The 25217-nt window shown below is 38.1% G+C and overlaps 1 protein-coding gene across 1 annotated transcript; it reads left to right on the forward strand.

Moving 5' to 3' along the window:
- The first annotated feature begins 1335 nt into the window (after positions 1 to 1335).
- Positions 1336 to 24752, forward strand: LOC143023820 (uncharacterized). Its single transcript, XM_076182444.1, has 2 exons — positions 1336 to 1771; positions 16029 to 24752. Exon 2 carries the CDS (start codon positions 19587 to 19589, stop codon positions 20205 to 20207), a length of 621 nt encoding a protein of 206 aa, XP_076038559.1. The 5' UTR covers positions 1336 to 1771; positions 16029 to 19586; the 3' UTR covers positions 20208 to 24752.
- The last annotated feature ends 465 nt before the right edge of the window (positions 24753 to 25217 follow it).

Below are 25217 nucleotides of genomic sequence, written 5' to 3' on the forward strand. Positions count from 1 at the left end.
CTCTCTCTCTCTCTCTCTCTCTCTCTCTCTCTCTCTCTCTCTCTCTCTCTCTCTCTCTCTCTCTCTCTCTCTCTCTCCTGAAACTTTGTCGTCATGCTTAAATGCCTGGGTATTTCTTGGTAGATAACGTGAAAGACAAAGAAATTTCATCTACATTGTAAATCTGTGACAATTGTAGGTATTCTTTTATAAGTTCATTATATAAATTTCAGTCTGAACAGTTCAACATCACTAATATCTGCACTAGCCGCTTCTTCATCTTGGCATCTTGTACTTTGTTTCGAATTCCATGACGTCAAGAAAGCGTTCCTGAATCATGGTGCAATGCTATAGTGATTTTGCTTCATAAAAAAAAGGATACCAAAAGGACTTTAGTAACTATCGACCGATTAGCTTGCTATCAAATGTATATAAAGTATTCTCCAAAATCCTTACAAATAGTCTAAGTCAAGTTTTAGATGGAAAATAACCGAGAGAACTGGCAGGCTTTAGGAGCGGATAATCGACTCGACCATTTGCTGGCGATAAACCAACTGATCGAAAAAACAACAGAATACAATATACCTATCTGTTTAGCTTTTGTAGATTACGAGAAGGTCTTTGACTCGGTAGAACAAATAGCAATACTAACTCGCTACGCAAACAGGGTACAAACGAACAGATCATAAGTGTTTTAGAAAATATTTATGCGAAAGGCACCGTTATAATTCGATTATATATAGATACAGAAAAGATTGAGATCGAGAAAGGAGTACGGCAAGGCGATTCAATTTCACCCAAATTATTTACAGCTTGCTTAGAAGATATTTTTACAAGGTTGAGTTGGGAAAAGAAAGGTTTGAAGATTAATGGCGAATCTTTGAACACCCTAAGATTTGCGGATGGCATTTTTCTTATGCTGAGCGATCTGAACAAGGAGTGTCTCAAAGTAAGTTTAAAAATTAATAAGAGTAAAACCAAAGTAATGTTCAACACGAAAGTTCAAAGTAAAGAGATTATGATTGATGGTGAGAGTCTTGAAAAAAAAATTAAGGAGTATAATTATTTAGGCCAGATGGTGAAAGTGGCGAAAGATCATGATAGTTAAGAAATAAAAAGTAATACAATTGGTTGGAAAATGTTGGATAAGGACTGATGAGCGATGGAGCAAGTGTGTTACTGAATGGACGCCGCGAGATAGGAAGCGTGGAAGAGGGAGACCAGACAGAAGGTGGAGAGACGAGATAGAGAATTTTGCAGGAGTGACGTGGCAGAGGTTGGCGCGGTCGTGTGAATCATGGAATGCTGTGAGGGAGGCCTTTTTTCAGCAGTGAACTCAGGATGGCTGATTTGATCGATTGATTGATGCGCAAGTCTTGTAGCGGGCGGCTAAAATCTCTGAAGCAAACTTGCCAATTGAGCGAAAATATTAAAAATTCTTCTATATCTAATACTTTTAAAAGTAAAATTTTGTGCTAAATTTTGAATTATTTCTTTAAATTTTATGTAATTTAATCCTTTTTGAAACATTGGCCAGTGCGTAGCAAAGATTTTCAGTTGGCAACCGTGCTTTGAGGAAAAGGATCGAGATCGAGCAAAAATTGCCCTACTGAAATTAATTGGAACCGTTAACTATAATCGAATGACAGTAACAGGACAGTGGAATTAGCTGTCATTCCAACCGAAGAAAAGCCAGGACCATGTAAATGAAAACAGTCCCAAAGATAGGGTAACTGTTATCTACGGAACTACTTCCTCCGAGCAATCGTTGAGTTGCCGCCCTTGAAAACAGGCGAGTTATATTTTGTTTTTGGCATGTAGTGGTTCCGGTATTATTTTAGTATCACGCAAATGTACGTATCACTTCTATCATTCTTGCATTTCAATTATATGATTTTTTCCCCTATGGAATGAATAAGTTAGGTTAGACGACGTAAATTTCATGTTAAATATATGTGCTTGCGTGATTCTGGAATTTTACGCGAGTTCAACGCAAATTTAAACACTATATCTCGCATGTTAGTTTCGAACCATTATATTGTAATAAGCAGATGAAAAATTTACGTATTTTTAGTCTCAATCCACCTAAATATTATCAATGTCAGACATTTGAAAACTACTGTATAGTAAAAATTTCCTACATTTAATTCGTCTACTAAACTTGTTACATGACATTTCTTTTATTCCCATTGAACTTCAGACATTTTATATTTTTTCATGCTTTCAAAATTTATTGTAATTTTAGAATATACAAAGTAACCCATATTTCTGGGTGCTTTTATGATCATCTTCTATTACATATACAATCTATGTTTTAAATTTTTAGCAATTGTTTTAGGTCAAATTCCAGAATCACTCAACACTGATATTTAACATAAACTTCATGTTGTCCAATAACGTATAGCTTAATACAATCTAACCTAACCTAACCATGGAAAATATATATTTTCAAATGCAAAAAAGAAAGTAGTGAAAAACTGTTTGAATAATTCTGTAATAATATATTTTTTAATTCATTATTGCTTTGAAAGTAATGCTGACACAAAATATAGTCCTTTATGTGGGGCTGCTTGTAAAGTTGATCTTAACTGAACTAGTATGAAAGGAGACTGCAATTTTTACATTGCATGTAGTGTTGCATAAACATTGCTATAATCAGTAGGATAGATGTCACCTTAGATTACAAGTTTTAACTTAGAACTTCAGCCTAGTCCCTATATCCTTCCATGGAAGTTCTTTATTTAAATTTTTTTGTCACCCATTCACTTCATATTCAATTTCAAAGTTGAAGTCTAATCTAAAATTAATAGGCAGTGGCTATTTTTATGACAAGTTGTAAGAATAGAAGAATAGTCCTCAATCTATTCTTACAACATGGTTGATAGCACCCTCTATCGTGAACTTTTGAACTAAATTTTTACGACAATAACGTAACCTAACCTAACAATCCTCCCAGGAATGGTGTTTTAATTTTTTTTAAATGTGCAAGTTTTTATCTTAGTTGCTAATGACGTATGATGATGTCTTGGAATAGACAGAAGTCTAGTTCTTACTGTCATTTGATTTGGTCGTGTCCCAGTAGTAGATTTCGACGGGTATTTTCTACATGCTGACAGCAATAGGCTATTGAAAACTTCTGTTAGGAGCACGTTTAGTAGCTGATTGTATTGTTCTGGAGTTCCTGGTATAAAGAGTTACAGTATTAGACTTTTCCCAGCTGGAAATCTATTCTTTTAGAGCTGCAATTGAATCAAATTCTGCCCCTGCTGCAAGTAATTTGAAATTAATGGCAGCCATTTTGAATTTAGTTCAAAAGTTCACAATAGAGGGTGCTATCAACCATGTAAAAATAACCTGAGAACTATTCTTATGATTCGTCGTAAAAATAGCCACTGCGAAATTAATAACTGACATCGAGTGTAATCATCCATATTACATTTAACTGAAGTTCACATTTAATTTTGCATTCAATGTATATTCAAGTCCTATATTACATTGGAAAAAATTAATATTATTACTGGGTCAAAAGCAATGCAGCAAGGCACAGTACATCCAAAACAAGGCTGTTTCACTTAATTGGTGATTCCCCCCTTTCCATCTCCTCGTGCAGAGAAAGAGAAGACTGGGATGAATCCCCTCAGGCTGTGTCAAAACATCATTCACACATAACCACTCCCAACTCCCTCCATCACCCACCCCCTCCCATCCTTGCATCACAGCATCATCTTTATACTGCCATTCTCCACTACCCCTATCTCCTGCCTTCTCCCTTCCCTGCTCAACTGATGTTCTCCTCTTGCTCTATGCACCTTTCACCCCACCACAATGAAAATAACCTTACATGCTTTTTTGTGTTATCCGTGGCAATTGTAATTGTTATTTCGAACTATTTGTTCTTTTCATTTTCTATATTTCATGAATATTGATTCAATGCTAAATAAACATTATTATTATTATAATAATAATGATACATATACATATACCAAAGGCTTTTTCCCCCTTACAAGGGAGGTAGCCAAAATAATAATAATAGTAATAATAATAATAACCATCTCATCCTTGGTTGTTCCCTCAACTTTACTCCATCCAACTGTGCCTTCTACACCTTTTTTACCAATCTTTCTTCACTCATTCTTTCCATGTGTCCAAACCATCCTAGTACTCTTTCATCATCCTTCCTTATCTGCCATCTCTCCTCACTTCATCGTTTCTCACAGTATCCAACCTTGTGACCTGTACCATATTTCTCAGACATTTTATCTCAAACACGTTTAAATTTTTCCTCTCTGCCTCTCTAAAATTCCAAGTCTGTGCTCCACATGGTGCTGTTGGCACAATCCCCCCTTGATATCCTTTTTTTTGCATCCATCCCCAGCTGCTTTTATAAATAGGCTCTTTTAAATTTCCTATATTTAAATTTCCTATATTTAAATTCAAGCCTTATTCATAGCATATATATTACTACCTCAAAAACATTTACATTCATTATTTGTACTATAATTAGGTCTACTAGTGGGGAGCACACATATATTTGTGCAGTCATACATGGAATTAAAAGTTATAAAATAGAGGTCCATTTATAGGGCCATTCAGATTAACTGAAATTGGTGCTTGTAAGGCATTGTAGGTGTGAACCAATTGAGGGACTCAATGAATCAAAAGATTCAATCTCCAGACTAACCACAGAGGGCTCCAGAGCGGAGCTATTCTGACAGAAGCCTGCAGGAATTATCATTGAAGTTTCCTGTTGATAAGTTACCTGTTACCACTTTCTTTGGGTATTAATTTAATTTTGATTAATAATGTTTAAATGTATATATTTTCTCTTGTCTTAAATTTTCCAAATTGACTAAACCTAATTGTTAAGGTTTCCTTATATTAATATATGTATATATATATATATATATATTTTTCTAATTTTCTGTGCAAAGAATGGCATTGATGGCTCCAGTCATGCACAAAAGATTCTTGGCAAATATTGTGAATTTGAAAAGCTGTTAGATGACTTCACCTACATTATTCTAGACTTCCCCAAGGTCAATTCAACAATGTGTCTAATATTCATATAGATTTAACTTCTCAATATAAGACCCATAGGTGATTTGACATTAGGAGATTAAAATAATAAAAATTGTAAACAAAGTTGTTAAGGCCCATACAAACTCGTTTGATTATATATTAATGTTATGAACATGTAAACTGTTTCTCGTAAACTACATCATTTGGGTGGTTTACGATCAACAGAGGTAGGTAAGCAGGCAGGCAAGGAGGAGGAGGAGGTGGAGAAGAGGAGATGTCATACCCAAAATGCATTGGGACCGTCAGATTGCGCTTACAGCTTAGCCGAACCATGTTATTAGACTGTTGGAGACACCGTTTCGAGCTGGTTAACTTCCTGCATCCTTTGCCCACCATTGACAATCCCTAGAAATGCTACCTGCCTGCGGACTAGAACAGTCAAACTGCATAAATATGTGTGGTGTTATACTTCGTGTTCGTTGGTGAATTGACGTCAAATAGAGTGTGTCGCAAATAGGTGCCTGTGACTGATTTCCGTGTGTGGGTCTATGGTGACTTCATTGACCATGTCATTGCTTGACTTGTTTATGTTGTTTGTGTCTATACATGTTTGACTTCTGGTACCTTTATTCACGAGTGGTTTATTTCCTTAATTATAGACTTTTCTATTCACATGAATGTGTAGATTGTTGTATTTTCATTGCATAGTGTAATAACCAATTTGTGTTTTTCTTGTTGTATTAATATATGTGACCAAGAAGAATCAAGTGTTTCTGTTCACTCCTACCATCTTTGTCGTTGCTACTGGGCTTGGCAAATCCTGAGAAATGTATTTGAACGACATTGTCCGGAGCTGTTTAAAGGAGCCCGGGGTGTTCGTTTCGTTATTATTATTATTATTATTTTTTTTTTTTTTCTGTAATAATCAGTACTGTAGGATATAAACCATAATGTCTTATTTGGTTTCTTTGCTCCATCATTGCATTGTTTAGATGGTTTTAAGCTTTTATGATAGTAGTGTGTGTGAGCAAAATTTTGATGCAGCCTGAAGGGATTTCTCCCCGTCCTCTCCTTTATATGGGGGGACGGAGAGGGGGGGGTCGCCGATTTAATGAAGCGGCCTTGCTGTGGATGTGCTGTGTCTTGCGACACTGCTTCTGACCCAGGGCAGTGGACAGGGTGCAGGGATGACCCGTCATCTAGGAGGTGCTAAGATGGGAGAGAGGGTGGAGGGGTGTGGAGTGTTTTCAGGGATGAAATGGGTGGGAGTGATTTTGTGCCTTTTACTTTTTGGCTGCCTCCCTAGTAAGGGGGAAGAAGCCTTGGTATATGTATGTATCTATGTATAATTTGTTACCCCTAAACGTTTTCCATAGTCTGATTCTATTATCCAGTGATCTTTGAAAGGTAGATTATTATAACCTATGTATATTATTGTGCATTTGTCAGCGTAGCCGAACCATGTTATTAGACTGTTGGAGACACCATTTTGAGCTGGTTAACTTCCTGCATCCTTTGCCCACCATTGACAATCCCTAGAAATGCTACCTGCCTGCGGACTAGAACAGTCAAACTGCATAAATATGTATGGTATTATACTTCGTGTTCGTTGGTGAATTGACGTCAAATAGAGTGTGTTGCAAATAGGTGCCTGTGACTGATTTCCGTGTGTGGGTCTATGGTGACTTCATTGACCATGTCATTGCTTGACTCGTTTATGTTGTTTGTGTCTATACATGTTTGACTTCTGGTACCTTTATTCACGAGTGGTTTATTTCCTTAATTATAGACTTTTCTATTCACATGAATGTGTAGATTGTTGTATTTTCATTGCATAGTGTAATAACCAATTTGTGTTTGTCTTGTTGTATTAATATATGTGACCAAGAAGAATCATGTGTTTCTGTTCACTCCTACCATCTTTGTCGTTGCTACTGGGCTTGGCAAATCCTGGGAAATGTATTTGAACGACATTGTCCGGAGCTGTTTAAAGGAGCCCGGGGTGTTCGTTTCGTTATTATTATTATTTTTTTTTTTCTGTAATAATCAGTACTGTAGGATATAAACCATAATGTCTTATTTGGTTTCTTTGCTCCATCATTGCATTGTTTAGATGGTTTTAAGCTTTTATGATAGTAGTGTGTGTGAGCAAACTTTTGACGCAGCCCGAAGGGATTTCTCCCCGTCCTCTCCTTTATATGGGGGGACGGAGAGGGGGGGTCGCTGATTTAATGAAGCGGCCTTGCTGTGGATGTGCTGTGTCTTGCGACACTGCTTCTGACCCAGGGCAGTGGACAGGGTGCAGGGATGATCCATCATCTAGGAGGTGCTAAGATGGGAGAGAGGGTGGAGGGGTGTGGAGTGTTTTCAGGGATGAAATGGGTGGGAGTGATTTTGTGCCTTTTACTTTTTAACTGCCTCCCTAGTAAGGGGGAAGAAGCCTTGGTATATGTATGTATCTATGTATAATTTGTTACCCCTAAACGTTTTCCATAGTCTGATTCTATTATCCAGTGATCTTTCATACTATAATTGAAAGGTAGATTATTATAACCCATATATATTATTGTGCATTTGTCATTATTGAACTTCGTCTGCCACTTCTTACTCCAAGTATGTCATTTATCTACATCATTCTGCATAGAAAGTACATCCTTGTAATTAGTTACTTTTTTTTTTATTTTTGTATCATTAGCAAATTTAGAATCGGATCTATTTAAGAATACTGTGTCTAAATATAGTCTCCTCATTTATGAGGAGACATAGACTAACTAGAATGTGGGCAAAGAAGAGCATTTGAAATAATTTCTAGTATCTCACTTACCCTATGAAGACAGACTGAAAGAACTATATCTATATCCTTTAAGGTATAAAAGATTGCATGGCAACCTTATCCAGATTTATAGAATATTTAAAGGCATATATAATATCAGCTTAGAAGATCTTTTTGTATTAAAAAATAATAGAACAAGGTGTCATAGCTGCAAAATTAAGAAATGTAGAGCAGGGCTTAAAATAAGGCAACATTTCTTTAGCAACAAAGTGGTAAATTGGTGGAATAGATTACCCGAGAATGTGGTTTCATCAAACAATGTATAGTTTAAAAAATAATTTAGGCAAGCATATGATGAATAATATAGGCAACAAAGTGGTAAATTGGTGGAATATATTACCCAAGAATGTGGTCTCATCAAACAATGTATAGTATGAAAAATAATTTAGGCAAGCATATGACAAATAATATAGGCATCTTTTTATAGCCTTAATCTTTATTTTCATATTCTATGACACATTCATAAGGAGCTAAGATGAGAGGGAGAGAAGGTTGGTGGATGGGAGTGGAATGGGTGTAGATGAAATGGGTGGGAGTAGATATATGGCTTTTGACTTTGGCTACTGCCCTGGTAAGGTGGAAAAAACCCTAGGTATATAGATAGATAGATGACTTTGCACAATGTTGTAAAGAATTACTGACTAATTTTTCAACTAGCCATAATGGCATGGCATTTATATATTTTTGAATAACTTCTTATTATTTGCTAGATATCTCAGAATTGCACAGACTAAGTACCTGTATCGTCCAAATAGATCTTGATCTGAAAGATGTTCTTATGTTCATATGTTTTAATGTGTTAGAAACCATGGCTACAAGAACATGTCAGAGTGACTACCAAGAAAAAGGCACAGCATGTTCAGGATGGTTACCACCAAATAGGAATAGAGGTTTAATTCCAAAAGTACAAAACATGTGTTATACTCCAATACTTAAAAAAAATATATATATATATATATATATTCATTGTTGTAATTATTATGTAAATAATCTTGGTGTAGGGAAGTGACAACCCCATTGCCCACCATATGCAATGCAATCAGATTCATGAATGGGAGCTATAGGTATCCACTCTCACATGCAAATTCCCCATAGTGAGCGCAGAGGGTGTGGTGGGATTCAGGCTGTTGGGTGTCATGGTATATGAGGTGGAGTTGCCTTGGATGCATATGTGGTGTGCCAGTTGTGGTTGCAACACCTGGTTTTTTTATTGTTAGCAACTCTGAACAGGATGCACGTGGGAGTAGTTAAAGAGAAAAGGCGGGTGGCTGAGGGAACATCCTAAGCTTTGGGTGATAAGGTCAAGAGACTTCAGTCTCATCCATGCATCAAGCCAGGTCACATCGTTGACATCTCTTGCCATAATATATATTCAACTGTGTTCAGCATTGGTCCTTAGCATTCCTGACTTCCTATGGGTGTCTGGTGTATGTCACCAGGGATTAACTTTGATCCTTGGTGCCCTGATTGTTTAGTACAGTATATGCTCAAGGCCTATGTTTTTCCAATCATTCAGTGACTCCGCCTTGTTTCAGTCTCCCACTCCTCTCCTGGATCCTGTGCCTTGTGCTGTCTTGCTCATATGGGTCTTAGGGTGGGGTATAATAAAAAAAAGTCTGTATACAGGTATGCATTCTCAGTTGATTAAATTTGTCATCAGTTTTGACTGTGCACTAATAGTAATAGATAATACAAATGTCATTGCCATCATATTACACTGGGGAAGTAGTTTTAATATAATTTCTGTTGAGATTAATTTTTCAATTGATTTAGACTAAAATTGGCATGCTGGTTTCAAAACTACAGTCAGTTTTCTTCTATCACGTCAGGTATTTCCCCTACAGCCTACTCTCGGAATAAGCAGAACTGTATTGATTAATTGTCTCCACAATAGTATTGTTTTAGTATTGTATTAATTGTCAATCATAGACATTGAAACTAAAAAACTAAATGTTATTTATTAATTACTTTTCTTAACATTTTGAATGTAACTCGTTAAAGAGGCAACAGCTTGTTTGCTGATGTCATCACAGTTTATTGTTAACATTGCCACCTGCTTTGTGGGAATGATGATGGACTGCAGTAGCTTTTGAGAAAATGTTTGGAATATTTTGAATGTAATGTCATATGTAGGGAATTAACAGTCAGGCGGGGAGGGTGAAACCTGATACTTATTCAGTTACATGTTAGACAGTGTGATGAGAGGTAGTGTCTGCTCCAAAAAAGTGAGTAATATTCTGCAAACAAAACAAAAATTCTGATTACAAGGGGCAAGCAGATGTTATGTATGATTTTGTTGCTGTTTTCTAAGCTTGTGACTGATCTACTTATTGTTTATCCTTATTTCCTTTCTTTCAGATCATGTCTGTCTCAGCTATTTGTTGTCACAAGTGCCTAAACAGCCCTGATTCATTTTGTTATATCTGTGGCAGTTTCACCATTCCCAGTCAGAGGACAAACATCAGCACATTTGTCAAGCAAGCGTATTTTGCATATTTTAAAGTAAAGCTTGGTGATCAAGACAGGTCATGAGCCCTTCACAAAATGTGCAAGCAGTGCATTAAGAGCTTTTGAATGCCGACAGTTGATATACCTATGATTTAGCAAGAGCCAAGAAATCATTGCACAGACTTACTTTTGTTTGGTGAAAACTCCAGGGAATAACAAGAGAAACACATACAAAAATCAAGTATCCAAATCAACCATCCAGTGCCTCAATCAACTGAAATCCCAGTACCAATTTTCACTCATCTGCCCTCTCTTGATGATCTGGATCCTGATAAAGAACTCAGTGACAGCCATGATGCAGATTTTGAAATTGAAGATGATTCAGCTTGTAAGGAATTCAACCAGAATGTGTTGAATGATTTGGCATGGGATTTGGGACTGTCAAAAAAAGGATTCAGAACTCGTGCATCAAGGTTGAATAAGAAAAGCTTGCTTTAAAAAAAGAGCGAAGTTATCCTACTCTCAATCAAGAGAAAGTTAATATATGCAATATTTTCAAAACGGCATTAGCTTTGTATATTGCCATATACAGGGTTTACTGCAGGAATTGGGAATACTGATGTACAACTCAACTAAATGGCAACTGTTCATTAACAGCTCATAGCATAGCTTAAATTGTGTCCTTCTCCACAATGGCAATTTATATGATACAGTCCCAATAGGGCATTCAGTTTGTCTATGTGAAGAACATGGAGACATTAAGAGAGTTAGAGAGCTGTTGCAATATTATAAACACAATTGAATCATCTGTGTGTTGACATTAAAATGGTATGCTTCCTTCATGGTCAGCAACACAGTTACACCAAGTAGCCCTGCTTCCTGTGTATGTGGGTATGTGTGACAGCAGAGCTAGAGAGAAGCATTAGGTGGAGAGGAATTGGCCTCGAAGACCTGACCTCAAACATGGTGATTTCAACATTCTGTATGAGCCACTTGTTGACAGAAAGAAATTTGTATTCCCACCTCTGCACATTAAATTGGGTTTAATGGATTGATTTGTTAAAACAATAAAAACTGTAGGAGACTGTTTCAAGTACTTGATTTGGCATTTCCTTGCCTGTCAGTTGATAAAATCAAGGATGTTGTGTTTGATGGTCCACGGATTCTGTGGCTCATGAAAAATTACCATTTTATCAGGACAGTGTTAGAAATTGAAAAGAATTGTAATGCCACCAATTACACCCAAAATATGTAGTGGCAGAATGACTACTATGATTATAGCAATGAATGGATGGGCGAGATCTATAGTACACCTTCATAAAACCATGTTCACTCAAGAACACCACCTGCGATTATGACAATTAGTCAGATATATCTATATAATGGTGATTTGGAAAATCCTATGTTAAGTGGGATTATTTTTATTAGTAATCACTACCACCATTCCAAATCCCTCTAACTATATATATATAATTTGCATATGTGATTATTTTTTAACAAATACTATTTCATTCCTTTCTCCCCCTTTAAGGCCATTTTTGGGGTTACTTCTATTTGCAGAATCCAGTTTAGGTTAAAAGAAATTGCAAGTTTACAATCAGTTGATTTACTGATCTATGATATACAAACCTAATCAATTAATTGATTGCAATAAAAAAATACATGATACATGTAATATATTCTCTATCACAGTAGACGCAGTTGATTTAAACAGTTACAAATGAACCAAATACTTTACACTGGATATATATATATATATATATATATATATATATATATATATATATATATATATATATATATATATATATATATATATATATATATATATATATATATATATATAAGAGGACTGGAGAGGACAGAAGACGGGTGAATGGAGAATGGTTGTATATGGATGATGTTGTGATGCATGAGGTGGAATGGGCAGGGGGATGGGGGGTGAGGTAGTATGTGTGAACAAGTTTTTGACGCAGCCTGAAGGGATTTCTCCCCGTCTTCTCCTTTATGCATGGGGGGATGGAGAGGGGGGTCGCCGATTTAATGAAGCGGCCTTCCTGTGGATTTGCTGTGTCTTGCGACACTGCTTCTGACCCAGGGCAGTGGACAAGGTGCAGGGATGACCTGTCATCCGGGAGGTGCTAAGATGAGAGGGAGAGTGGAGGGGTGTGGAGTGTATTCAGCGATGGAATGGGTGGGAGTGATTTGCCTTATTCTTTTTGGCTACCTCCCTTGTAAGGGGGAAAAAGCCTTGGTATATGTATGTATGTATATATATATATATATAAAACAATTATGTTTTGTGGCACTGCTTCTGACCCAGGACAATGGACAAGATACAGGAATGACTCATCATCCAGCAGGTTCCAAGATAAGAGGGAGGGAATAGGGTAGAGGGGAGTAGAGTATGTAGGGGATGGATGGAATAGATGGGAGTGGTTTCTATGCCTTTGTTTTTTTTGGCTACCTCCCATGTAGGGGGGAAAGGGCCTTTGGTATATGTATGTATGAACAAAAGAGGTAATGTCTATAGAGTTATAAAATTCACCGCCTTAATAGCATGAACAGAACGTGGGTAATACGTACTAACCATCCAACCACCTGTTGTAAATATTTACTTTACACCTACTTCCTATCCTAACCTAACACTATAAGATTTACTTTATTTTTGGAAGAGATCTTTAATGTTGTGAGAGAGCACTCTTGGCCACAATTGCTTAACTATATTCATATAGCCTATAACAACTTATTTTCGATCACCACTGTTTGGTATACCGGTGTCAGCTGGTTATTGTTTACACTTCCTCTCCCAGTTATAGATGTTAGGGATGGGGTTTTTCAGCTTAGACTGTCTATGCCCACATGTGAGACACAGCATGGTTAGTGAACATGTTCAATCACTGGATAAAAACACCGACTACCACTTCATAATAAAAATTAGGGTTCCATTACCTCATTTCATGATATAACCGTTATGTGCTAAAATTCCTAGAAATATTCCTCAAATGAAATCCTGAACTGTAGGGTGGGGATTTTTCTCCACCTAAATTTAAGGTTCCTAGTCTATGCTTACATATGAATACGTCCTTATGACGTCATGGAGGAATGGAGTGAGAGATACCCACATGCTTGGTCTCACGTATAGAATCTTCAAGAAAAATACAAATAAACAAAAATTGATGCTCAAATTCCTGGCCTTACAGAATGTTTAATCATAATTCAAAGACCTTGCCAAGAACTTGTTTGGAAATAAACAAGCACAGAATTACACTGTAATTGTCCAGAAACTATTGGAGAGCTATAAAATGCTCAGATACAACATGAGCACCAAGTTGTATTATCAGCACAGCCATCTTCCTAACTTCTCCAAAAACCTTGATGAAATCAGTGATGAGCAATGTGAATGATTCTACCAAGCTTTGAAGGTTATGGAAGAATGGTATCAGAGTTGATGGGATGTAAATATGATGGCTGACTATTGTTGGGGCATAAGGTGAAATTGTCCATAAACTGAAACTCAGAAGAACAGATACTGACTACAGAATTGCCACTAAAATTACTATGGAGGCTGCTGAATTGAGCAAAAAAAAGTACAAGGAACATTAAATAAGCAAATTCTTGTGCAACCTGGCTTGAAGTAGGGCATGATATTTGGTACAACCTTGCCATACATTGACCCTAGGCATGTGACACTGCGGGTATTTTCATTGTGGTGTGACTGATGTAGGCAGACATGACGAGTCTGACAATGCTGCTGAAGCAGAGCCACTGTAGGTGGTGCAGGGGTATGATGTGGGCATTTGTGGGAGTCATGTTCAGCAGCACATCAGGCACACTTTTCATGGGCAGTGCAGTATTGAGAAATATAACTGATACCCCAGCATTTGAAGCATCATGGTTTTTCATTAGACATTTCACATACTCGTAGACTAAAAGTGCTGGGCCTACCAACTTTGAAAGATCAAAGAGAAAGAGGTGACGTGATTACAGTGTTCTGGTCATTAAAGGGAATAGATTACATTGATAGAAGAGATTGATTAAAGAAGGGGAGGGCTTTAAGAGGTCACGGAAGTAAATTAAGAAAGATCACATGTCAAAAAGATGTGAAGAAATAGTTTTTCATATAGATATATAAATATGTGGAATAGCTTAGAAGGTGATATAGCCCAAGCTCAAACAATACACGAGTTCAAATCTAAATATGATAATTGGATACAGATTAAGTTGGAACCATACATCAATTTGAGTCTAGGTATATTAGAAAATTAGAGAATAGGAGATGGGTTCCAACAAGCATTGCTCCTTTCCTGTATACTACAATTAGGTAAATGCATGATGGTAAGCAAGGGAGGAAGGAGAAATCAGTGAGAGGGGTAGGGGTTGGTCTGGAAGGCTCCAAGTGATAACAAGTCTGTTAATGGGTAACTGATTCTGTAGGAAGCAATGTACAGCATGCACCCCTGTCAGTTCTATAGTTAACAATGGGCTAACACCAATAGGATATCAAGTGATGAGGTATGTGGGAAATTAACGAGCCTTCTACTGAATCCTAAGTGTAGAGTTAATGACAAAATTGCATCATCCTTGACCTCATTTATGATATCTTGACAATGTCTTGATATGTATACATATTTAGAGGTAATCACCCAAATTTTGACTTCAGGTATCTTTCAATCAAAGTTGAATGTTCCAGTGACTTTGGTCTGCCAACGAAGTTTGTTATCAACTTCCAGGTTCTTGAACAGGAGTTTGATATATTCGAGATGGGGAGCAAAGGCAAGGGAGTTGGATTTATCCAGGGGAGGTGTGCTCTGAATAACAGGTTGAGGTGTAGATTATTCAGGTATTTTGTGAAGAGAGGGAGCCTTATCACACTTGGTATTCTTGGCAGCAGGAGATGATGGTCCCCTGATGTTATTCAAATCATGTTCTATACCATGCTTGGTGGAGATGGGGCCATGGTCCATAAGCTAAGGTGTTTGTAACAAGAGGTGCAGGCTTTCAGTATCTATGGTAGTTAAATTGTGGCCAGTGTTCCTGTGATGGATCATCCTTATCACTTAATGCAAGGTCAATTTTAGAATCAGCGAGAGATCCAAGTTCCGAATACTCCATATCACCCAGGGACAAGTATGTTTGCAACACTTGCACTTGAATTAGTCTTGTTGGAGAAGTGACATAGCCATGATGGTGGTGCCCATGTTACATACCTCATACTGTTCATGTGCAGGTATGAGGTAATCCGACCAAGTGTACCTGACCTGGTTGCAATTTTTAATCAGAAATATTACCTTAGTCTGTGAGTTTTAAATACACAGATGACGCTGTACCAACCACTAAGTCTCACTTTATATCTGAACCAGTCCTGAATGGTGGGGGCATTGTATAACACACTAAAAGCTATCAGAGTTGCATAGTTCCAGTAGATGTCTGCTCACCACTCTGTTCAAAAGATAAGGCTTGCTTGAATAGGAAGGTTGCATGTCTGCTTATCATTCCATTATCAATAAGCAAAATTTGGGGTCGAATGGGCTTTCTAGAAGCTGAAAATATGATTTTGATTTTTTTTTTCCCCGATCACAATTTTTATGTATGACAATAATTAAGGTATAAGCAATTATCATTTAGGCCAATATTGGTAGGTACTTTCAACTCTAGTTTAAGTTTAATTTTTTTCAGTCTATGCATTGTTATACAAGTTACCAATTTGTAAACCATCATTCAAATCAATGTAATTTTTTCTCCACAGATATTCGTGCTGTCTGGAAAATATTTCTTCATTAAAAAAAGATGATGAGATCTGTCATGACAAAACCAATCTGGATGGGACCTTTCGGGAAAGCTGAGGACATGGTTCGACAAATACAGCAAAATTGGACAATGGAAGGAATAATTAAAAAAGTTATTATAAAAACTAGGGAATGGAGAGGTAAAACTATCATACAAGGGTTTCAAATCCATATTAGGGATGGGGGAGCTAGAGCTTTTGGAATGAATTACAATGATCCCTATGATACAGTAACATTCAGCATCCCAGATGATAGACAAATCAGCAAAGTATGTATCGAGTCTTATGCTTACATACACTCTCTTGCTTTTGTGCTTGACAATGGTGATGTCTTAGGGCCTGTTGGAACTAGAAATGAAGCTAAAGAGAAAACCATACCTGAAGATGATGCTGATCTAAAGAGTGTACTGTGTGGAATATCAGGTGTTACGGTTCATAGTGAAAAAGCTCCCGTAATTTCCAATGTCAAGTTCAGTTTTTCTTATTTTAATAATGAATAAGTTTCTTGATTGGTAAAAATTGTGTTCCCTGTACATTACAATATTCATTGCCACTATATATCTGATTTTCATATTTCTGCATCAAAAATGAATATTTTGTTTCTTGACCACACAGAACTGCATTATTTATTTATTTATTTTTTCATCTTGTGAGAACAAAAAAATTCATTTTATAATCAGTATTGAGTGTATTTACATGCAATATTTGTTTTGATAATTTAGTTGATTACAAGTTATATGTAAAATGGAAGGAATTTAATGCTTGCAATAGTTAGCTTTCTCAGTTTGTTTTTACTTTTGGTTTTTAACTTCAACACTAGAAAGTTTGTTAAAGATCATTCTTAAATGAAATTTACAAAAGCCATAGAACATTATTGAAAAAGAAAAGAAAAAAAAAAGAAAAAAAAAATCAGCTCATCTACCTGGTCATCATCTGGCATACTGCATATTTTGTGTGAAATCCAAATATAAATAAAATTTTAGAGGTGTGATGTCAATGAAATAATACAAAGGGTTTCTTCCCTATTACCAAGGAGGTAGCCAAAATCAAAAGGCATAATACCACTCCCACCAATTTCATCCCTACCCATTTCACTTCCATTCACCACCCCATCCTCCCTCCCATCTTGGCTCCTCATGGATGGTGGGTCATCCCTGCATCTTGCCCATTGCCCTGGGTCAGAAGCAATGCAGCAAAACACAGCAGATCCAGTGAGGCCGCTTCATTTAATCGGTGACCCACCCTCTCCATCCCCTAATGTAGAAACATTGAAGACAGGGAGAATTCCCTTTGGGTTGCATTAATATTCACACATAACCACTCCTCCCCCCCATCCCCACCCATTCCCTTGCATGGATCACAGCATCATCTATATACAGCCATTCTCTACCCACCCCTATCTTTTCCCTTCCTCTTTCCTTCCTCAACAGACATCCCCCTCTTGTTCAGTGCCCCATTCACCCCATCCATCCATCTCATCCTTGGTTGTCCTCTCATGTTCACTCCCTCCACCTCTACCTTCCGCACTTCTTTTACTAATCTTTCTTCATTTATTCTTTCCATGTGTCCAAACCATCACAATACTCTTTCATCAGCCCCATCTCCCATCTCCTTTTCCACCCCTGCTCTCCTCACCAAGTTTCTCACTCTATCCAACCATGTAACCTCTACCATACTTCTCAGACATTTCATCTCAAACACATTTAAACACATCCTCTCTTATATTCTATGTCTCTGCCCTATACAGTGCTGTCAGCACAATTACCCCTTCATACAATTTCTTCTTAGCATTTATTCCCAAATGTCTATATTTCATTACACTTTTTAATCCATAAAGGCACTTACTTCTCTCAATGTGCAATCTACCCCCACTCTTTCCTTTCCAGCAACATGCAACCTGAAATTCCTAAAGCCACTTCCTCCAGTCTCTCGTTTAAGACTTACTTCCAGCTCATTGCCATCCTCACTCCTTGTATATGTCATCACCTTACTTTTACCCATACTTTCAACTTTCTCCTCTGGCACACCTTCCCAAACTCCTTCACTAAATCCCTTATTTCCCCCTCTGATCCTGCCACAAGCACAGAGTTGTCAGCAAACAACAACTGGCTTGCCCCTTACCTTTCTCCATTTTCTTTAACCATCTCCAATCTCCAGCCCATTACCCTTGCTTTTACCTCCCACTCCACCCCATCCATGTACATATTGAACAGCCATGGCAACATGACACATCCCTGATGCAATACCACCTGTACCTCAAACCACTCGCTCTCTCTATATCTAATTCTATTCTCATAAAATCTCTTGACCATCTTTTACAGCTTTCCTCAAATCCCATATATCTGCAAAACCTCCCACAGTGTCTTCCTATCTACCCTGTCATAAGCCTTTCCCAAATCCATAAAGTCCCAAAAAACATTCTTACCCTTTCCTATAGCTTTCTCACATATGTACCACAAAAATCTGATCCTTGCAAATTCTACCTTCCCTAAACCCACACTGTTACAAAGGATTACAAAGGCAGAGCATGCCGACAGAAGACCTTTTGGTCCATAACTAGTATGCAAAAATGTATATATTAATGATAAATAAAAAATAGATAATTACTCCCTCTGTTCCTCCCCTAATCCTCTCAATCAAAGCTCTCCCATAAGCCTTCCTAACCACGCTCAACAAACTAATCTCTCAGAAGCTACTACATTCACACTTGCCCCCTTTTCCCTTGTAAGGCAGAACTATACAGGCACTCCTCCAGTCCTCCAGCACTCTACCCTCCCTTAGACAAACATTAAACAACATCACCAGCCAGTCCACCATCACTGTACCTCACTTCTTCAAACACTCTGCAAGATACCTATAATGAAATAATACATATACCAAGGGCATTTTCCCCCCTTCCAAGGGAGGTAGTCAAAGTCAAAAGGCATAATTCCACTCCCACCCATTTCATCCCCACCCATTCCACTCATGTTAACCACCTGCCCTCCAGTAACCCCACTCCCACCTCCCCAACCACAGCCAGCACCCTTACCCACTCCCAATTTCCCTTTGCCCTTATCCCCAATCAGTACTCCCCTTCCTTTGTCCCCAATCTCTCCTTTCCCCCCTCTAACCCAGATCCTATACCTTCCCCATTAACACCCCAACCTCAACCCCAAACGGCAACATACAACACATACAGAACACACAACATCAACATATCACAATACAACATTGACGGTATTAGCATGAAAAAACATGAACTCGAACACTTTCTTAAACAACACAACATACACATTGCAATTATACAAGAAACAAAACTAAGACACTCGCACAAAACACCATCATTTCATAATTACACCACCATCAGACAAGACCGGACCGACGGAAATGGCGGTGGACTCATCACCCTGATCCACCACTCCATCTGTTTTGTGGACACAAGTACCAAAAATTCTCCTCCCTACCACAGATAACACTACAGAAATCCAATCCATTCGAATCCACACAGGCAACAAATCAACACTGACAATAGTTAACATGTACATTCCTCCCCAATCATCCCCCACAGTTCCAAACACCTTCAGGCCTCAATTTAGCCAACTAGCCTCAATCCCCAACCTGATCATGGGTGGTGACTTCAATGCCAAGTCGTCTGCCTGGTATGTCGACAACCCTGACACAGACAGACGGCTTGATATACAGACTCAGTTTGACTCATTGACTATCATGAACAACACACATAATCATACACATATCCCACACCAAGCCCTCTACACTCCCTCCTCTCCTGATATCACCTTTTGCTCCCCCTGCCTAACCCCAACAACATCTTGGAGAGTGGTCGGAACCCTTGGTTCTGACCACCTTCCAATCATCATCACCACCAAAACAAGATGCACCCCAGTTGGCCACAGACACACATACACCAATTACAAGAGAGCTAACTGGGAAGCTTTTACTGAAGAGACAGAACAACATTTTGAAACACTTAACAGTACACCAATCACAAACATAAATAATGCTGTGCACACTTTTAATACAATCATACAAAACGCAGACAAGAGATACATCCCTAGAGGCAACAGAAAATCGAAAATCACACAACCCCAACTTCACACCAGAAATCCGAGGCCTCATCAGACAACGAGACATGCTTAAACACAATACCCCCACACCTATCCCTCAAAACATAGCAGACCAAATACAAACACTAAACACTGTGATTGCCAATAAAATACACGAACAAAAAACACAAAATTGGCAAAACTTATCAATACACTTGATCACAAAACAAACACCAGCAAATTGTACAAAACACTCAACAGCATTACACTATCCAACAGTAACACAACACGCTCTCATGCAGATAACATAAGTAACATCCACCTAAAACACATTGGACCACAATGTATACACACACTCACAAACATTGCAAACTGCAGCTATTCACACAACACTATACCTGACATCTGGAAGCATGGTAAAATAATCACCATTCCAAAACCGAACAAAGACCCAATAATCCCAACATTGCACCGCCCAATCACACTACCCCTGCACCCCCTCTAAAGTCATTGAACGACTAATACTTAAACTTGTCACACCATATATTCCCCTTGCTGACTCACAACACGGTTTTAGGCCACTCCACAAACACTCCTCTGATAAACCTCACACAAAGAATTTTAGATGGCATCAATTCAGATAGGCCCCACCACAGAACACTTCTTATAACATTAGACATTAGTAAAGCTTTTGATGCTATCCCCCGCCACAACCTAACAAATAAAATGTATAACACAAACATACACAATAACACCAAAAGATGGCTGGCCAATTATCTGGCAGGTAGGAATGCTTATGTGTCATATAATGGCCAATCATCGCACATCAGAAACATTAAGAATGGAGTACCACAGGGCTCAGTTCTATCCCCCACACTATTTAATCTATACATGCATGACTTACCCACACCAGACACCTCAGAAATACAAATCTCTTCCTACACAGACGACATAACAATCACATGCACACATCGTAACACAGACAAAGCTGCAGAAATAATCCAGCCATACCTTGATACACTCAACACATGGTTCATCACAAAGACTCAAAATAGCTCCAACCAAATCTACAGCAACACTTCTCACCAACTGGACAAAAGCACACAAATACATACCTGATCTCTACATCAACAACACTAATACCACACACAAACACACTGAAAATTCTTGGTGTAACATACGATACATCCATGTCTTTCAAACAACACATCACAAACATAAAAAACAAATGCACACCTAGACTTAACGCACTTAAGTCAATCACTGGAACAACATTTGGACAAAACAAAGAAACTAACACAACAATATACAAACAATGCATACTCTCAGTGATGAATTATGCGAGTCCTGCATGGGCTCCTAATCTCAGTGAGACACACCACAACACCCTTCAAATCATACAAAACAAAGCCCTAAAAACAATTACAGGCTGCACAAATACAACACCTACAGACATTTACACCATGAAACAAAAGTCCTCAAAGTCAAGGACCACCTCGACATGAGAGGCACACAAACACTTGCCGCAGCCACCACAAACACATCACACCCGCTACACTACATAGCAGAACACCCACACACACCAAGAAACATTAAAACAACACCCAAAGACCTGTATCACACACAGATACTCTCTTCACTTCCTCCACAACCACCAAATACCAGCCTCCGGAAACATATTCATAATCATATCACTCACTGCTCCATTAACACACTGAAAGACAACACACTGCTGCATGCCAGACCCCCTGATATCCACCCTTCTGAATCCTCTCTCCCACAAAAGGACAGAGTCCACCTGGCCAGACTGCGGTGCAGCCACCACCCAGCACTTCTAAGCTACCAGAAGAGGCTGGATGACCGCATTGTGAACAGCTGCCCAGGATGTAACACTTCACCCCATACCATACAACACATAACAACACAACATACACTCTATAAAGGATTTGTGGGAAAACCCAGTTTCAGCTGTGGCATTCCTTGGGGAGACGGGACTGCTCGGACAGTCTAGGGAATGACAACAACAACCAAGCATTGTATAGCAATTTCAGTAACTGATGGCCTTGGGCTAATCGCAACTTGGGCTCAAATGGACCATGCATTAGCATGCTTACCTCCCCATGTCCCTTCTGTATATACTCTGTATATAAGTTCACCCAACCTTTTGTAAAACCATGCTGAAGATCACAAATAGTGATTGTAATATGCATATCTTCAAACAACTTTCTTTTCTTTGATAGTGGGATATTCAGTCTCTTACTAGTGTGTTAGAACATTCAACTCACTTGATATATATATATATATATATATATATATATATATATATATGGATGTATATATACATATACAATTAAACCTGTCAATAGTGGCCACTCACAGGAAACCAAAAAAGTGGCCTTTATTCACCGGTGGCCACTATTGACAGGTTGATGGCCATTTTTATTATACTGTAACTAGTAAACTACATAGCACATATAGTCATTATCTGTTGAATTACTTATAAAATTACTAATAGCCATATTTCAAATGAAAAAAGAAATGCATATAATTTTTTTTTTTTTTGTCTAATTCTCCTATTATCCCCATTTTTTACTCTTTTTTCAAGTTATTAATAACCACAGTTCAATTAAATAAAAGTTATATGTGAATATGAAATATTCTTTTGCGTCCAATTATTTTGATTTCCTATTGTTCTTTCTATTTGTCTGCCATGAGCATGCTGAAATACTAATGAAAACAAAGATATAAAAAAAAAAAAAGTGATAAATGAATGTAGGATTCATGTTATTACCTTTATTTATTTTCTTTTGCCCTTGACTAATATTTTGGTCCTAAAAAGACCCATTGTATGAGATTTAGCTATGCTAGGCCCAGAACAACTCAATACTGACACCACAAGGGGGATGTATCTCACTTGGTGTCATATGGTGTCTAGAAAGAGTTGTGGCAATGGTCGCCCCTAAAAAAGCCGTTGGATTTATGTAAAATTGGAACTGAAAAAGGCTTTTGGGTTTATCTGTCTCGAACCTTCCAGAAAAAATCCAACAGTATCGTTTGTCTCGCTGTCACCTGATATCAGCATTCATCCTCTACAGTCTCATGCAGATAGTCTATTTTCTTCAGGATCTCTCCTAAATCTCTAATTGCAAAAGTCGGTATCATGGCAATACTATGATTTCCTGCAGACTGCTCATATACTGTATATATATACATGTATACATGGGAAATGGAGAGAGTGAATGGTTTGAGGTAAAGGTGGAACTGCATCAGGGATGTGTCTTGTCACCATGGCTTTCAATGTGTACATGGATTGGGTGGTGTGGGGGGGGTAAAGTCAAGGGTAATGGGTAGGGTACTGGAGATGGTAAAAGAAAATAGAGAAAGTGGTAGGTGAGCCAATTGTCTGCTGATGACACTGCTTGTGGCATGGTCAGAGGGATTAAGGGAGTGACAGGAAGGTATGCAATAGGAGAAAGTTAAAGGTAAGTGTGAAGTAAGGTGATGAGATGTGCAAGGGTAGAGGATGGCAATGAGTTTGAAGTATGTCTAACAGGAGAAATGCTGGAGGAAGTGGATAAATAAGGTATTTGGGGTTACATGTGGCAGGAAAGGGAGGAATGGAGGTTGAGGTAAACTGTAGGTTGAGAGAAGCAAGTAAATGCCTTGGGGGGGGATTAAGAAATGTCACGAGAAATGGTCACCTGGGAATGGATACATGTCATGACCTTAACGTGAGTAGAATCCCATGGTTGTGCTGTGTCATGCCCTTGTGTGAAAACCACTGTTTGTAATTTTAAAGCATGCCTTGCAAGAATATATAATTTTGTATTCTATAATGTATATATATATGCACTCAAAATGTTTAAACATTGCACAATATCAGTCTGTTGGAGTGCGCCCATTACGTATGATCAGGTAATACCATGCTATGAAATGTATCTTAATTTGGCGGGAAAACCTCACTGCTTTCCTATTGGTTGAAAATCTTCAAACTACCGCTTTATGGACGTTTTGCCTTGTTTTGAAATGACTCCCATTCATGGGGTATATAAAGGGCAATGCATGGAACGACCGAGGCAGAGTTAATAGTTAAAAGAGAAGAGAAGCAGGGAGACTACTGAGGACTACAGAACAAAGTAGAAAGAGGAGAAAAGAAGGTGAAGCCCAAAGCCCATCTAAATCTTTGCAGAATTTCTTCTACATTCATCGGTTACGACAACTCTGCTAAATAAGTCCTTTGGAACACAACTACGGCCCATCTTCAAACGAATTGTCATACCTTCGTTTTCCGAATTGAATTGGACACTCTCCACATTGCTGCTTGACTACGAGAGACTCGACTTTGGTATTTTCTCTATTTAAGAAAACATCAACCATCTTGTTCCTGACTACCAGAAGGTGTCCCTACCTGAAGTTATCGTTCACCTCAAATCACCCACTCGTCCCCCGAGACCGTTGGTGCGACCTCAACAACCGTTATCAAGACTAGTCTACACCATAATCAAGACTTTGTTTCGCCCACCTGGTCGTATGTGTTGCAAACACACCCTCAGCAGTTACTTATTCTTTCTTATATTAATATTTTGTACCCATTTATGTTTTTATGTGTTATTTTGTTAGTGTAATAATATTCAATTTTAGTGAAGAGTTTAATTATCCTGCCTGAACTCTGTCACTCGAGTAGCCCCTTATTGTGTGGGCTTACATATGGGGCAGAGGTTCTAAGGATGGACTCCTTGAAACAGAGGCGATGTTCTTCTTTACTTTATTTTCAGGTACTGGGGATTTATGTACAAAGGGAAATTATCACCCCTGGTGAGATAAGGGAGAGCATCTCCCTACCTCTACTGCTAGATCCTTGACCTAGGTAGCCCTATCTATGATGGGTACAGCCGTTCGTTTATAAAATGAAAAAGCGCTTAGGTAAGCATATTGTAGGTTGCTATATGGGAGATGTGTTAGTCATTAAACTTACATTATACGGGTGCTAGTTCCATTGTATAGGGTTTAGTTATATCAATGGTGGATGTTTCTAGATATGTATATATTGAAGTTACGATAATGTCATTGGGGTAGGCATTTCTGTGTTGGTGGTGGCGCAATG

The sequence above is a fragment of the Oratosquilla oratoria genome, unplaced genomic scaffold, assembly GCF_046742065.1.
Source record: "Oratosquilla oratoria isolate Oo_2021 unplaced genomic scaffold, ASM4674206v1 SCAFFOLD63, whole genome shotgun sequence".
NCBI classification, from domain to species: Eukaryota; Metazoa; Arthropoda; class Malacostraca; order Stomatopoda; family Squillidae; genus Oratosquilla; species Oratosquilla oratoria.